At 38.2% G+C, this 17,420-nt stretch overlaps 1 protein-coding gene across 2 annotated transcripts in view; it reads right to left on the reverse strand.

The window, feature by feature from the left end:
• Positions 1–17,420, reverse strand: part of CFH (complement factor H) — a 95,584-nt gene that overhangs the window by 29,433 nt on the left and 48,731 nt on the right. The window contains exons 10-11 of one of the 2 annotated variants that reach the window (XM_034942976.4): positions 4,301–4,483; positions 2,396–2,572 (exon numbers count right to left, since the gene is read on the reverse strand). In XM_034942976.4, coding sequence (XP_034798867.1) covers positions 2,396–2,572; positions 4,301–4,483 — 360 coding nt within the window. Of the gene's footprint in view, positions 1–2,395; positions 2,573–4,300; positions 4,484–16,648; positions 16,898–17,420 lie in introns of those variants that run through there. The other variant, XM_057301837.2, reaches the window with a different exon arrangement.

Genomic DNA, 17,420 nt, shown 5'->3' on the forward strand with positions numbered 1-17,420 from the left:
TGTGTTTTCACCATTTTCTCCTGTCCTATGATAGGTGTTTACAACAGCAGAAATGAGTCAAATTTAACTGGACCTTTGACACTGCCTTTCACCTACAATGTACTCATTCTCTTTCTCAGCTGTGACTATTTCAAAACTTTTCTATTCTACCTAGTACTCTTCCTCCTCCTTCGCCCACACACTATTCAATCTTAGATGACCATGTCTCATACTTCAAAACAGAATCCATCAGCTTCTACCATTTTCCAACGTTACTGCTCATTTTCCTTCCCATCTCCTGTCACAAAGTTGTAAGCAGTCCTGTTGCCACCTGTCACAAGGTTGTAAGCAGTCCTGTTGCCACCAAAGCACAATACCTCCACAGTAGCTGTGAATCCTTTCCCCTCGCATTTTCTCAGGGCAACTATGTAAGTCATGTGTTCAGCCTTTGCAGCTCCCCTTTTGCTGTATCTGCTCTGGTGTCTTCCATCTTTTTTCTTTTAATTATCCCTTCAGTGCACAACTTTCCTCAAGCAATATTCTGATCTTCCTATTAGATTCAAAGCCAGAATCTTGAAAGAGTTATGTCTACAGTCTGTATTGAATGTCTTGCTCATTATTTTTATTGGCAGATTCTATGTAGGGTCTGTCTCTTCTACTCTATTAAAAACCATTTTTGTTACACTTGTCATTGGCCTGTACCTTACCTAATCCATCACAATTTCTGAACAGAATATAATAACTAAATTAGAAATATTTATCACTTTGATAATGATATTAATTAAATTACAACTTCTTTGACTTTATTATATAAGGCACTATGGCAATAAATATTTATAAATATTTTAGTCTGCTAACTAACACAATCCTTTGAAATATTAGAACTGTTTGTAAATATGTGACATTTTACCAACAAGAAAGAGTCAACAAAGCTTCAAATAGACTTGCTGTGTTGGCCAAAGATACATGCCCAGCAAGCAGTGGAATTAGAATTCAGACAGGATGACTTATTAAGCAATCTGTTACACTCCCTTTTCATTAATAATTTCCTTATTTTTATGTCTATGGCAACATTCTAGATTTTTTCTCCTGTTTCTCTGGGTCCTCCTTTTTCCCCCATTTTCTTTACTATCTATTGCTCTTCTGTCTTGTATATAAATGTGGTAATGTTTCAGGGCTTCATCTTGAGCTCTTTGCTCTTTTCATTCTGTATTCTTATCCAATTTAGTGTCATCATTTATATGATGATACTCCGAAATGCATATCTCCTCTCTAGATGCATATCCAACTCCACAGTTCATATATCCAGTTTTGATTTTCCATTGGCGACTCAATCATAATGTGTCCAAGTCAAAAGTTGCAAAGCCCTCTCAAAATGCTTTCTATCCAGTCAGTACCATTTTACAAAATGGTATTGCCATTTACCTACATACTTGTGAGAAAACAATTGAAAACAAACATGTAAGTCCCTTAATCTCACTCTTTTTCACACCCAACATTTAGTAACATCACCTGTACTTTTCATCACCTAAATGTTTTCCAAATCAGCCTTCTGCTCTGCACCTCCCCTATCATCACTCTCTCTCAGTCCCCACACTTTCTCACCCTACCTGGACTCATGGTGTCGCCTCTTGCCTACAAAAAGTACAGCATCCAGGAAAACAATCCAACAAAACTAGAAATCAAATTATACCATTCCTTTTCTTAAAACTCTTTTATGGGTTTTCATTAGTCATAAAATGAATCCAAATGATATGATGCCTTGAGCTGATCTGGATAATTGTTTCCTTGCCTCCCATCTAGCCTCAGCAGGATAGACTCTGCTTTACCACCTTGAAATATATTGTTTTGTTTTTACAGCTTTGCACATATTTTTCTTTGCCTTGGAACACTCTGCATATACTTGTTTTCCCACAGAGCCAATCCTTCTTCTAACCCTGAAAAATAGATGGCTGATTGAGAAACGTAAATGAGATTCATGTAATGGTCTTCAGAACTTTTCAAATTTAGAAAATAAAGAAATACACTCAGAAAGTACAGAAATTAACACACAAGATAGAAGATGTAAAGTAGAAATTAAAAAAACAAATTAGCTGAGGAAGTTGTAACCAACTATAATTTTGGTAATGAGTGCTAGGTTCTAAATAATTTGAAAGCTTTTATTTAGGGTAACAAAAGCAATTATACTATAATCACAAATCTGGAAGGTAGGTGGCCCATAGGAAGTATTAATCTAATGCACTACTTTAGAGATATTTTCAAAACTCCCTTCTTTTCCCAGTTTATGTCAAATCAGGAGATACCTTGATTTTAATCAACATTCCTTAACAATTCCTCTATATAATTCAAATTTTTAAAATTGGAACACAGATTTATTTTCATTTTGAAATTGAATTTCTGAAAAACCAGTACTTACCATAACATATGGGTAAATCAGACCAACCATTGTAACCACACACTATGGAACCAGTGGTGCTTCCAGTATTGCTTTCATAACCATCATGGCATTCATAGTCCAATGTGTCATTCAGCTTAAACCATGTGAAGTCATTTTTAGTTCTGGCATTCATAAATACTGGGATATCACAAGATTCTAGTGCATAAAAAATTTAGAATGTCATTTCTAATGTCATCTAATAAACAATCTGAGTATTTCCCATTCTAAGAAGAAAAAGCTTTATTGATTAGATATACTAATAAATAGGTACTGTATAAAAATAATCTATGACTGGTGAGAATTTATTGTCGTAAAATAGTTGCCAAAAGTGAAAGTATATCTTTCTACACAACATTTTTTTTTCATTGCTTAAGCCCCAAAATATATTTTTAAAACATTTTTCTTAATTCATTTATACTAAAGCATTTATGACAATGCTAGTAATAAAACAGGCCACTACAGGTATACATTATTTTTTAAAGAAAATCATAACAGAATTTTGTAAATTAAGAGTACAAACTAATTCGTAGTTGAGACATATGTAAAAAGGAGAAAAAGACTGAAAAGATGAACTCCTATGTTATACAAGACATTTTCTCTTTAGTAATAAGAAAACCTTAAAAGAATAATTCATAAAAATTTAGTATAAAATGAGCTTTTTTATGAGGACTAACATTTTTTGTAAACTAGACCTCATATTAAGCACAGACATTAAAAAATGAAAACAGTATACATGAATACCTTAAATATTAACTTCACTTAACATGAGTATATTAAATATTACTTCAAATATATTACTGAGAGGCAGGAGGATCGTTTGAGATTAGGAGTTCGAGACCAGCCTGGCTAACATGGCAAAACCCTGTCTCTATTAAAAATACGAAAATTAGGCGGGCATGATGGAGGGTGCCTGTAATCCCAGCTATTCAGGAGGCTGAGGTAGGAGAATTGCTTGAACACGGAAAATGGAGGTTGCAGTGAGCCAAGATCATGCCACTGCACTCCAGTCTGGCCGACGACAGAGCAAGACTCCATCCATCTCTCTCTCTCTCTCTCTCTCTCTCTATCTATCTATATCTCTCTATATATATATACGTATATGTGTATATATATATACACATATACGTGTATATATATATACACATATACGTATATATATATATACACATATACGTATATATATACACACACACACACACACATATATTACTGAGTGGTTTTGCAAAAAATAAGACAAATTGAACCAATTGTTCCTAGAAAATTTTCATAAATATCTAGATAGTGTGGTAGGGAAATCTTCATAAATATCTAGATAGTGTGGTAGGGAAATCATACAACAGAGCAGAAATTGGTACCATCTAGGAATATTTTGTCTCTCTACTACCTAAATATTTATGAAAAATTTCTAAGAGGGAAGATATTCAGTATTAGACATATCCTACAGTGTCAAATCTACAAATTATAGAGTTTAAATTATTTTGATGTTATGCACTAGGCATCCATATCTTCAATAAAAACATTGCTTCTATATCTAGGAGTAAAGAATTTGATGTAAAAGTCTACTCATATAAAACAGATATATATTAACAGTCATAAAGGTCTCAGCTAAAGCAAAATCAGTTTAAACCAGAATACACATAAAGCTCCCTAACTTGTTTCTGTAACACAGAATGCTTTAGAGTAGGAAAAGCCTGAATGGAAAGACAGACTAATATCTGAGTAATTAATGTGAAAAGGAAAAAAAATTGATGTCTGCTTTGTTCCTGCAGGTTTTTTTTTCTTATCTTTTCAAATGAAATTATATCAGCCCCCACAAAAAGACTAAAGTTAGTAAACTTTTGTGTATCATCTGGATAATCAATACAAACATAATAAATTACTTACTAATGCACGTGGGTTGAGCTGACCATCCATCTTTCCCACATGTAATTGATCCTGATGTTTCACCATCTGCTGTTACATATCCTAGTTTGCATTGATATTTTGCTTTTTCTTTTAAGGCATATGTATACTGAGATTCAGAAATAAACCCATTCTCAATATCTATACTTGATTTGGAACATGTTTCTAAAAGGGAAGAGAATAAGAAAAAGACAAGCATATGATCAATAACATTTTATAAGAATTTAAATAATATGTAAATATAAAAAATAATGAGTCATTTGTAACTGAAAACCTGGATAACCATAAGCATTCAAATACTTAAGTCAAGGAAAATAAGCTCAGAGTTGCCAAAGACATTACATCAAGACTCTTCATGACTTTTTAAAACAAGGCTCTATTTAAGACACTTACAATTATTTCTAAGAAATTATTGGAAATCTGTTTGTCTAATGGATTTGGAATTCTACAGCATGTCAGAACTCAATAGACAATGAGTATTATTTCTTAGGACTTTTGAATCTTGCCTATTTTAGATCTTCTGGCAATTCCAAATCTCATTTAGCCAATTGGAGTATCTGAGATCCTGTGATGATCTTAGAAAATCTGCCAAAATAATTGTCATAGCCTTTGGCTCCAAGAATTTGAAATGTCATTCTTATTGTGTGCTTCAAAGTAAATGGACATGTGGAGTTCAAAGAAGATGAGGAACAGTAACAGATTTATTTATCTTGAAAGGCCAAAATGATGATTCCTCAAATTATGTAGAGCTTAACTTGAAAGAGTGGAAGTTACTGTTTCTGTAAACTGATGATAGAAATTACTGTCGGTTACATGCACATGTATGTTTATTGCGGCATTATTCACAATAGCAAAGACTTGGAACCAACCCAAATGTTCAACAATGATAGACTGGATTAAGAAAATGTGGCACATATACACCATGGAATACTATGCAGCCATAAAAAATGATGAGTTCATGTCCTTTGTAGGGACATGGATGAAATTGGAAATCATCATTCTCAGTAAACTATCGCAAGGACAAAAACCAAACACCACATGTTCTCACTCATAGATGGGAACTGAACAAGGAGAACACGTGGACACAGGAAGGGGAACATCACACTGTGGGGACTGCTGTGGGGTGGGGAGAGGGGGGAGGGATAGCATTAGGAGATATACCTAATGCTAAATGACGAGTTAATGGGTGCAGCACACCAGCGTGGCACATGTATACATATGTAACTAACCTGCACATTGTGCACATGTACCCTAAAACTTAAAGTATAATAATAATAATAATAAAACCCCCCAAAAAAGGAAATTACTGTCGGTTACTAGGTTGCTTCCCAGAACTCAGCTTCATTTTTAAATAACTCATGTATAAGGAGAAAATCAGAAGAGGAAACATTAAATATTTTGAATTGAATGATAATAAAAACATATTAAATAAAACTTGGTGAGATGACACTCGAACAATCCTCAGAGGGAAATTTATCATTATATAGCTATAAAAGAAAAGAATAAAAACTGAAAATAAATTATTATTTATAATAAATTATAACAAAGAAACCAGACAAAATCCAGCATGAGTATAAACTTTGAAACAAATCCAAATATGAGCAGAAACCAAATAGAAAACAAACAGTACAGACAATTTAAAAAGGTAAAAGGCCAGGCAAGAATAATCAAGTAAAACAGAGTTCTTGCCACAAATAAGGAAATTGAACCAAGTAGATGAAAATAACATTTTCAGACATTGGAAAGCAGGAAGCACCTAATTCCAGAGAAAAAGTGACAATGAGATGAGTTCCATCATCAAAGTGACTTTATGCTGGGAGAAAATTTCCAAACAGCAGCATGGAGAAGGAGAACTCAGCAGAAAATGACACACTTGCTGAGTAGAAGAAACAAAACTCAGTGTTCCCAAAGAAGATGAGTTCACTAGAATCTGCAGGAAACAGAGTGAGAAAAGAAGAAACTATGGAGTGAAAGGGCTCTACAAATTTCCACAGCAACTCCCTAGATTATTTGGCTGAATATTGACACTCTGGAGAGTAGAGCAAAACTCCCCAAGAATGGACAAAGGATACCTATCAGATGAAGAACACTACCAGAGAACAAAAAGGTAAAGGATTCCCAGAGCACACACACAACACAGGGAGACATTTAAATGGAATCAATCAGAGTAGAAAGACTCGTTTGAACATCTAGGTCACGTAGTAGAGACATCAGAAGCAGCTTAATATTCTGAACAAACTATCTCTGGGGTTTTTTAAGCTTTTTAAAATCTTAAAAATAAGCCTTGAAAGAACTAAGTTGACCCATAACAAACTTAGACTTAAAAAAAAATTAAAACAAGTAATCCTTGGGGTCTCACAGATGTACAGACTTGAGAAGTTCCAAAGCTGCTTCTCTTAGCCAAAATACAGAATGGAGTTAAAAAAAAAAATCCACATTTTGGCAATAATACCCTCTTCACACCTCCCTCCAAAAATCACAGTAAATCTTTTAAGGAATACTCACCCTACTCCAGCCAAACACTGATTGATATACTACATATCAAAAGTTGTGGAATGGCACTAGAGCAGTATGAAATAAATTGGTGTCACTAAATACCTGGGATAGAAAGTGACGGTGTTCCACTTCAATAACCTTAGCCTCTACCATTAGATATTAGTAAAAGTAGAAAAAATTAATCTCAAAGTAAGCAGAAGAAATACTACAATAAAGATCAGAGATGAAATAATAAAGAAGTAAATATGTATATAAACAAGGAAACCAAAAGCTTGTTATTTTAGATCTCTATAATTGAGAAACCTTTAGACAGACTAAATCAGAAAAAAAAACACAAATTGCTTATAACAGCAATGACAGAAATGACATCATTATGGTTTTTACATATATTAAAAGAAAAATAAAAAATATTCTGAATAATGCCATGTCAATAAATTCAAGAACTTGAATGAATTAAAAAATTACTGAAGCCACAAAGTATCATAGCTCTCTCAAGAAGGATTAGGTAGCATTAGTAAATTCTGTCTATTAAACAAATTGAATTTTTAGTTGATGGATGACATACAAAATATTTAGTTATAAATCTAGTAAAATACAGGATCTGTATGCTCAAAATCACAAAAAAACTAGGGTAAGACTGTATGATCTTACTAAATCAAAGGATATATAATATTCATGGATTGAAAAATTTAATACTATTACATATCAGTTCTCCCCAGATTCATCTGTGAATGTGTCCCAGTTCTAGTGAATAACCAAGCACAATGTTTTGCACATACGAACATGCTGATTCTAAAGTCATATGGAAAGGTAAAGGGGCTAAAACAGCTAAACAATTCTTCAAAAGATAAGAGAAGTTGAAAAACTCACATTATCAAATTTTAAGACTTAAAAAAAGCTACAGTGAGTAAAGGATCTCGTGATACTGGTTAAAGGATAAACACGTGGAAGAATAGAAGAGAAAATGGTGTCCAGAAATAGACTCACATGCATGGATCGATCCTATAAATAGCTTCTATTCTATTTTGTTATAAGACTATCAGGTTCACATGCCCACTGTTTAGCAATAGACCAATACGCTGAGACAGTAGGGTTTGCAGCAAAGAAAGCCTTTAATCAACACAAGGGCACCAAACAAGGAATTGGGAGGATTCTCAAGCCCCAGATCTGTTCTGAGAAGGGGCTATGTGCAAGAGACCTTAAGGGGATCATGGAGGGTGACGGGCTAGAAAATTTGGGTTGTCAATTGGTCAGGGTAAGGGGGATGAAGTCACCAGGATGTGGAACCTGCATTATTTCCTGAGTCAGCTTTTTGCTGGGCTCTTTAGACCAGCTGATGTTTGTGTCTCTGTGTGTCTGTGTGTGTATGTTTGTGTGTGTGTGTGTGTTTTGTTTTTGAGCAAGATGGTCTTGCTCTGTTGCCCATCTGGATTTCAGTAGCGTGATCACAGCTCACTGCAACTTCTGCCTCCCAGGCTCAAGTGGTCCTCCCACCTCAGATCTCCTGAGCAGCTGGTACTACAGACCTGTGCCATAATGCCCGGCTAATTTTTTAATTTTTTGTGAAAATAAGGTTTTGCCTTGTTGACCAGTATGTTGCTAGGTGTTTTTTTTTCATATGCAGAACCTAAAGGAGAAACTCATGCAGAAAGATTATCGTCTCACAATGTCTTAGATTTTATCTATAGAAAGGAAAAGGACCAAAATGTCTTGTGACAAGGGCTTCTTTATCCTAGGGTAGTAATCAATGAACAGCTACAGAGAAGTTGGACAAATGGACAGCTGATTTAGTGATTACTGCTGATTTTCCTGAAATCATAGTTGAATTTTTCCCCCTTAATCAATTTTATATAACTTTCCTAGGGACAGTTTCAGTTCCTTCCGGGCTTGATCCCTTCTCAATTCTGAGGTGTAACAGCTAATATGGTATGAATCGGGCAATGGCCATTCTAGCTTCTTTTTGCTGACATGAGGCACAGAGAGAGAGTCAGGATTAGAGGAATGAAACTGTCTTGTAACAACCTGTAAGCTGTTATACCCAGCTTAGGGTGCTGGATGAACATGTTAGTACTTCAGTCTATGGTTTTATTGTACTATTTAATTGAATGATGTAAATTATAATCCCTATAAACAGAATTGTGAGATTGAACTTCAAGAGTCCTTGAAAAATGGACTGGAAAACATGGAGTATGCAGGCGGAAAGCTCAAAAAACTATTCAGACATAGGGTCTGTGGTAGAGACATATGGTCTCCAGCGAGACTGCTGAAATATTTTCTTTAGCTTGGTTTTTATTTTACCAGAAGCATTGATATAAGTACAACAGGTGGTATTGATCACTGTACAGACTCCTCTCTGTAAAGCCAAGAGAAAATCAAGTGTAGTTCCATTGTCAAGAACTATCTGGGCAAGTAAATTTGAAGAGTTTTCTCAGCCTCAATGTTCTTAGCAGCCTCTTTTGCAATTATTTCTGTGGTTGCCAATAAGTTTCTGATCATGTCCCAGTGAGTGTATACTCCATAGCTAGGACTCGTGATGCCTAGAAGGCTCTGCCACGAGATATATTGATATATGCCTGGCAGTCCCTTTTGGAGTCTGTGGGAAAATGGGCAGAATATTTTGTCATTAGGATGGACTGAGAAGTATCTCAGTAAGTGAGAGCCCTTAATATACAGGTTATTGAGACACCAGTGGGCTTGTCCTAACAGAAGAGGGTCTGATCCTATGCCACAAATAAACATGTACCAAGGGGGCACACAGGTAAAGCCCTCAAGGGTGCATTTATTGATGGATTTTTTCATGGGGAATATAGACAAATGGAATTGAACTAGGGATCTTTTTTTACAGGCTCCCCAGAATTTGTGTGATATTCCCCACTGTAAATATTTTTGGCATAGTAAGGAGAAACTTTTAGTTTTATTTCCCTTCTCCTAGCTGCGTTTGTCTGCCCAGTATGCCATGGGCCATGGAGGGCCTATGTAATGGAATGACTTTCCATTTATGATAGGCAGAGAGAGATTGACACATGGGGTGGTGATTTCTTGGTGTACTATTACTTGGACCTGGAAAGTAGCCATGGAAAGAAGCTGGTGCAGATAGGTAGTCATATTTGGAACATCCAGAAAGTCAGTGACAAGTATGACTAACAGAAAATGCTTATTTTGAATAGTTTGGGGGAGTTACTGACAGATCCAACATTCTGGTAAGTTTCTTCCAGTGGCAATACCTTGAAACAGTTGAACTACAGTGTTGCTATGCCTGTCTAGGCACTGTAGTAACAGGAGAGGTATAATTAGAAGTTTTAAAACAAGAGTGACCATTTCTAAATTTTAGAATGTCCACATAATGAGTGGCATGAGACTATGTTAGCATGGCATAGAATGTCTAGAAAATCTATAAGTCTAACAATTGTATTGACCAAGGCAATTATGAAGTAATGTCTATAAGGGTAGCAATTGTAATTATCTAGGCAATTATAATGACCAAGTAAATATATGGCTTAAGCATTCAGTAAGGCAGGGAATAGACAGGAAGGTATCTCACCTTTTTATATAAAATAATTATAATAACAAACATTCCTGTTATGCTCAAAGTAACTATTGTAGTAGTCAAGAAGACGTATGTTTTGTCTAATTTCATTAAAGTTACTTATCTGATATTTTTCCTCAAAAGATATTTGAGGCCCATCAAAGATTTACTTATTCATTCAGATAGGGTTGAGACAGTCTCTGAAGTTGAAGTGGCCTCTCTACATTTCTTGATAGGACAAGAATCTGGCGGGGCGGGTTTTATATGGCTGTGGTGAATCCAGGGTCAAAGTCCTTCAAGCTGAACAGAGGAATGGGTCACCAGTCATGCTTTGCATGGCCTCTTTCACTGTGTTTTAAGTGGTCCCCAGGATGTCGACTTTTCCTGGTCTTGAGCAGAACCCAGTCTCTGGGTTGGATGGGATGAAAGAGAATGTCAGTTGGATACCACAATCTGCTGGAACCACAAACTCGTGAATAGTAGTTAAAGTACAACCTAAAGATTGTGTATATTTGATAATATCTAATTTATTTATGTGTACGTTATTGACATTCCTTAGTCTGAGAAGGTAACGGAAGAATGATCTCCCATGTAAAATTTTTAAAGGGCTTAATTTAAGCCCACTTTTAGGGACCACCCTTATTCTGAGCAGGGCAATGGACAGAATGTTATTCCAGGTTGTTAGTTTCTTGGCAAATCTTAGCTAAAATTTGTTTTGTTTTATATAGTATGATTTATCTTTGGAGTTTTTTCAGTAGACTTCAGTCTGCAGGCTGTATGAAGATTCCAGATTATGCTGAGGGCCTGAAATATATGGTGTCCTAGGCTACAGAAATTGCACTCTGGTCACACTGGATGGAGACAGGTCACCTAAACCTGAGGGTAATCTTCTCTACCAAGGCTCTCATAACCTCAGACATTCTCTTGGTCTTGCAGCGGAATGATTTTGTTTATCTTGAAAATGTATCTAAAAATACAAGCAAGTATTTAAAATTTCCTGCTACCCTTGGCATCACGGTAAAATCAATTTGCCAGTCCTCTAATAGCCCTGCACCTCTTGCTTGAATCCTTGGTACTGGGGGTGGAGGACCAGTCTTAAGATTGTTCTGGGCACCAAGTAGGTATTTTAAAATTATTTTTTGGATAGTCTTCTTTAAGTGTGTCCCAAAGACGTAGTCCTGGATCAATTGAAGGGTGGCATGCCTGCCATACTGTGTGGTATCATGTATGTGTTTGATGATATCTGTCACAAGATACTTGGGCACCAGAACCTTTTCTTCCGTGTCACATATCCACTCATTTTGAGTTCTTTGATTGGAGTCAAAGCCTCAATCGAATTCTCTCTTTACATCTTCTTCCATTAGGTAGGGATTTTAGGCTGAAGTTTATTTCATGGATTAATGGCATTAGGAAGGCTTTGGGCACTTTTTTCTCTGTTCACCCCTTTAGTGGTCTGCTCTGCCTAGTGATTTTTTTTTTCTTGCTACCAAATTGTCCATCCACTGATGTCCATGGTAGTGTATTATAGCTACTTTCTTGGGTACCAAGACTGCCTTTAGTCAGGCTAAGATTTCTTTAGCATGCTTAATTGTTTTTCTTTTTTAATCATCAAAGGTTAAGAGCCCGCTTTCTTTCCAAACGGCCCCATGAGCATGGACAACAATAAAAACATACCTGGAATGAGAGTAATCGGTGACTCAGGAGTCTTTACCTAGTTGGGATGCCCTGATTAGGACTCTAAGTTCTGCCTTCTGTGCCGATGAACCCAGAGGGAGTGTCTCTGCATCTAGGATCTGTCACAGGGTTACAATAGCATACTCAGTCTTCTGTTGTCCGTGGTGCATAAAGCTGCTTTCCTCAGTGAATATTTTTAAGTCCAGGTTTTTAAAGGGAATTTTGGTCATGTCTGGTTGAATAGAACACACTTGCTCAGTAATTTATATGCAATCATGTATAGGTTTATTTAGCAGGATTTAAAGTAGAAACAGCTCTCAAAGTAACACTAGGATTATCCACGAGGATGACCTGATACTTATTCAGTCTTCTAGAGGTAAGTCAGTAGCTCCACTTCTGTTCCAACAAATAGCATACACAGTGTGGGGTATGTACAGTGCTAGGTTAACCCAAAGTGAACTCTTCTGCCTCCTGGAGAAGATCACAAGTGGTGCCAGTGGCTCAGAGATAAGAAGTCCAACCCATCATAACAATGTCCAGCTGTTTTGAAAAGTAGGCTACAGGCCTCATGATATTCCCCAAGTCTTGGGTTACTACTCCTAAACCCATCCCTTCTCTCTCATGTATGAACAAATCAAATGGCTTTCTTAGTTCAGGGGATCTCAGTAGCCAGATCCATTAGTAATTTTTACTTAATGGTTAGAAAGGCCTTTTGACATTCCTTGTCCATTCTAGAAGTCAAGTGTCTGGTCTTAGGGCTTCATAGAGACATTTTGCTATAAGCCCAAAATAAGAAAATGAAATATGGCAACATTCAGCCATACCTAAAAACCCCTCACAGCCGCTGCCATGTCCTGAGTCTGGCCACCCTGACAAGAGCTTCTCTCCAGTCCGGAAGCAGTTTACTCTGCTCCTGAGAAAATTCAAACCTAAAATATATAATTGAGTGTTTCAATATTTGTGATTTTTTTCTTGGATACTTTGGATCCCCATCCAGACAAAAAAAAAATGTAAAGCCAGTATAATACTCTGGTCAATTTGGCATAGTTGTGCTGGCTTCTAATATGCCATCAACATATATAAGCAAAGTCTCATTTTTCAACTGGAGGTCCCAAAACTCCTTAGCATGTATTTCCCCCAGACGGTTAGTGAGTTTTTGAAGCCTTGATGGAGCATCATCCAGCAATACTATCATTTAGCTTTAGTGTCAGAGTCATCCTATTCAAAGGCAAACACTTCATGGGACTCTGGACTCAGGGGAATACAGATGAAGGCATCCTTCAGATTCAAGACTGAACACCAGTACAAGTCACTGGTTAAAGTCATGAATAGTGTATAAGCATCAGGTATCACCAGATAAATGGCTTTGAAAATTTGCCTAGTAGCCCTCAAATCCTGTACAAACCAATAATCCTCAGTTCCATGTTTTTGTCCTGGCAAGACAGGTATGTTACATGAGAAACGAGGAATTCTTCCTGTATTGCAGGAAGGCCATTAGCAGAGGCTAAATGCATTGCTCTGCCTTTTCTCTCAAAGGATGCTGCTTTAGATTTGGCAGCGCCACTCCTGCACAAAACTTGACTTGTACTGAAGATGCAGTTTTTGTTTTCCCTGGCCTCCCATCTGCCCATGTTTCCGGACTAACCTTTTGGAGTATCTCTTCAGGGGTGCGGGCACTTTCAAGGATCTCCAGTTGTAATAATATGGCCTGCAGAGCACACGCTTGGTCTGAAGGCACCTGGATGTCCAATCATCTCAGAGAAAAAGTAATCTTAGCATTTAGTTTGGTTAAGAGTACTGCCCTAACAGGACGGGAGCAGTGGCTCACACCTGTAATCCCAGCTCCCAGCACTTTGGGAGGCCAAGGAGGGCAGATTACCTGATGTCAGGAATTTAAGACGAGCCAGGCCAACATGGTGAAACCCTGTCTCTACTAAAAATATAAAAATTAGCTGGCCGTGGTGGCACACGCCTGTAATCCCAGCTACTCAGGAGGCTGAGACAGGAAAATTGCTTTAGCTCGTGAGGTGGAGGTTTCAGTGAGCCAGAGGTTGCAGTGAGCCATGATCGTGCCACCACACTCCAGCCTGGGCGATAGGGCAAGACTCTGTCTCAAAACAAAACAAAACAAAACAACAACAAAAAAGGAAGACTTTCCCCAACAAAGGTATAGGACATTCAAGGATGTATAGAAAAACTCTGTCTTTTTTTTTTTTTTTTTTTTGACAGAGTCTTGCTCTGTCCCCCAGGCTGGAGTGCAGTGGCATGATCTTGGCTCACTTGCAAGCTCTGCCTCCCCGATTCACGCCGTTCTTCTGCCTCAGCCTCCTGAGTAGCTGGGACTACAGGTGCCCACCACCATGCCCGACTAATTTTTTGTATTTTTAGCAGAGACGGGGTTTCACTGTGTTAGCCAGGATGGTCTCGATCTCCTGACTTTGTGATCTGCCCATCTCAGCCTCCCAAGGTGCTGGCATTACAGGAGTGAGCCACCGCGCCCAGCAAAAAACTGTGCTTTAAATGATCTTACTCTAGCTGACAATCCAAAATTTGGAGGAATGATCTCATCAGCATTTTTTCTGAGATTTCAGTCACCTTCATTATTTCTGAGGAAAGTTTAGACCACCAGATATTTAACACCAAATAGATGGCACCATGTCTACTAGAAAGTCCAGAAGCTGATTTCTCACCATCATCAGGATCTCAAGCCCCATGTGGGAAATATGGAGGGTGTTGTCTGGGTCAGGAGAAGCCCCTGGGTGCTACCATTTCTGGTCTTTTTCTTTAGTATCTCTCTCAAGCTCCCCAGCTATCCCAGGCATTTGGTGGGCAGAAGGCTGACTGTTTAACATCAGGCTTTGTAAGGCATGAGAAATTTTCCATTCAGTGTCCCCCCTGTTGCAGTAAGCACACTGGTTGGGACCTGCAATGGGATGTCCGTTTTTATTGGCTTTTGGGGGCCCAGGTGGTTCTACCATAGATGGAGTGTCTGATGACGGCCCTTGTTGTGGTCCAGGGACTACTAGGGTCAGAGCCACAGATAACAAGTCAGCTTGCCATTTTCATTATTCCTTGTGTTTTATTTTCCACTCTTTAAACTTGTGATCAGTAAATACATTAAAAACAATCTTCACTAATTGAGACAAAAACATGTCCAATGCCTCAGCTACGTTTTGCAACTTTCTCTGAATATCTGGGGCACTTTGTTGGATAAACATCATGTTAGCTATCATCAAATTTTCTGGGGCTTCTGGGTCAATATCCATTTATTCTCTGAAAGCTTCAAAGACTTGTTCTAAGAATTCCAAAGCAACCCTCATTAGGCTTCTGCTTGACCATCCTGGACCTTATTGAGACTCCTTTGCTTGGGCACTCCCTTGCAGAGGCTGATCAAAATGCAGTTTTGATAGTGTTCAAGGTTAGATCTATCTCCAGTGTTTATATTCCATCCCAGGTCAGAGGTGGGAACTGCAATCTGAGCAGCTACCCTTACTGGATTACTGGGAGAGTCAGTGTGAATAAGATCAGCCTTTTCCTTAGCTTTTTCTAAAACCATTCTTTGTTTCTCTGAAGTCAACCAAATATTGAGCAAATTGGGGGTGCCTGCTCAGGTAGGGTTCTGTGTGGCAAATACAGAGGAGAATAGATTCTTCATATGCTTTGGATGTTTTTTCTTTTCAATCCTGTTCCTTCCATAAACTTTAGATCTTCTGAATAAATAGGCATATTATTTTTCTAATTAAGTAGGTTGGAAGTGGAGAACAGAGAATAAACCAAGATAAATCCTATAGGCTGGCCTGTGGCAGCAACACCTCCTGTAAGCAGTTGTTATGGGGAAACTGCCTCTCAGAACCAGAGTGACTCCCCGGCTAAATGGAGTTCCCTGTTGGGTATAAGAAGTGACACCCTGCCTAAATGGAGTCCCCTGTTGGTTTATAAGAAGTGGAGATCATACCTGTTGCCCCGGATTTGTGACTTTTTGGTGGTGGGGACTCTGGAGAGGCGCCAGTAGTGCTGCTGCAGCTCCCCCATAAAGTGGAGGGGGTGAATCATAGGTTCCTTTAACTGAACCATCATAGCATCATCTTTTTCTTGTAAATCAGTCCAAACAGTTTTTAATTTCTTGCTTTATCATGATTTTACCTTTTTCTACATTGTTGTACTTTTCCAAAGCAACATAAAACATTAAACATAGGGTATTTCATCTCATTCCTCTTCCTTCTTACAAAACAAATCTAGCTACAGGATCGTACTGTAAGCATGAGAACAATGCAGTGGCCACTGTTCTCCGAAATCCAGTGGGTATTAAGGTTAAGCCATGTTAAAAAGTAAGATAATCTTTTTTTGTTTCATGGAATGATAGACAAAGGCCTTTCAATTTTGGAAGATGCAGCCCATCAGGGTTGCATTGTGGGTTACTTTGGGAGAACTAAGGGACAGCCCTTAGTTCATGAGAGCTAAGTAAGCTGCTAGGGCTTGTCTCTGGGTCTGCCCCAGTGGAAAGGGGGCACTAGGCAGTGAGTAAATGCCCTCAAAGAGAGTGACCTCGACCTGGCTTGCCACAGATAGTTACGAGATTGTCAGATTTGTATGCCTGCTGCACAGCAACAGAACAATACACTGAGACAGCGGGGTTTGCAGCAGAGAAAGAGTTTAATAATCTCAAAGCCACCGGCCCCATTGGGCTGCCTGGAGGAGCTGAATTAGCATTTCCCATTCTGGCTGGAATAATACACACATAACAAAACAGATACTAGTCACCATACTCAGGACCCAAGTATTGACCTGGCAAGACTCAAACTTGGTTCCATTGGCCCTTGTCATCTTTGATCCACTCAAGCTGGAGAGGGATGAACTGCGATCAGAAGTTCAGAGGGTAAAGCCTGGGAAAGATTGAAGAGCAGATGATTACCCTGAGTTAGGCTTGCTGAGATTCCACTAGCAACTCCTTCAGGACTAACTGAATGTGACTGACCAAACAAGAAGAGTTCCCTGAGTTAGTAATTTCTTCCACTAGTAATTTCTTCAGGGATCCCCTCCACAAACATAAATACATATAACAAGACAAAGACAAACAAAAGACCTTTCCATATAAAGTTTCAGATTCCAAAATCCAAGACCATTTCTCCCAAGCAATGCCCTCTAGTCTTTTTCCATCTGAAGGGAGATCTCCTCAAATAAGTTCCTACCTAGACTTAGGGAGTGTCAACAGGACCTCAAAAGAGGCCACAAGACCTCTAAGATGAAAACAGGCACACACACACAGAAGGAAATGGGGTGCCAGCTGCTCTGAGAAAACTCACCTGAGACTTCTTCTGAGACCAGAAATGGTTTCTCTGCTGCAGACAAGGTTATGTGCTGAAAGTCAGCACTGCCCTGCCAACACAGAAGGCCCCAGCTAAGGCC

Source organism: Pan paniscus, chromosome 1 (assembly GCF_029289425.2).
Source record: "Pan paniscus chromosome 1, NHGRI_mPanPan1-v2.0_pri, whole genome shotgun sequence".
Lineage (NCBI taxonomy): Eukaryota > Metazoa > Chordata > Mammalia > Primates > Hominidae > Pan > Pan paniscus.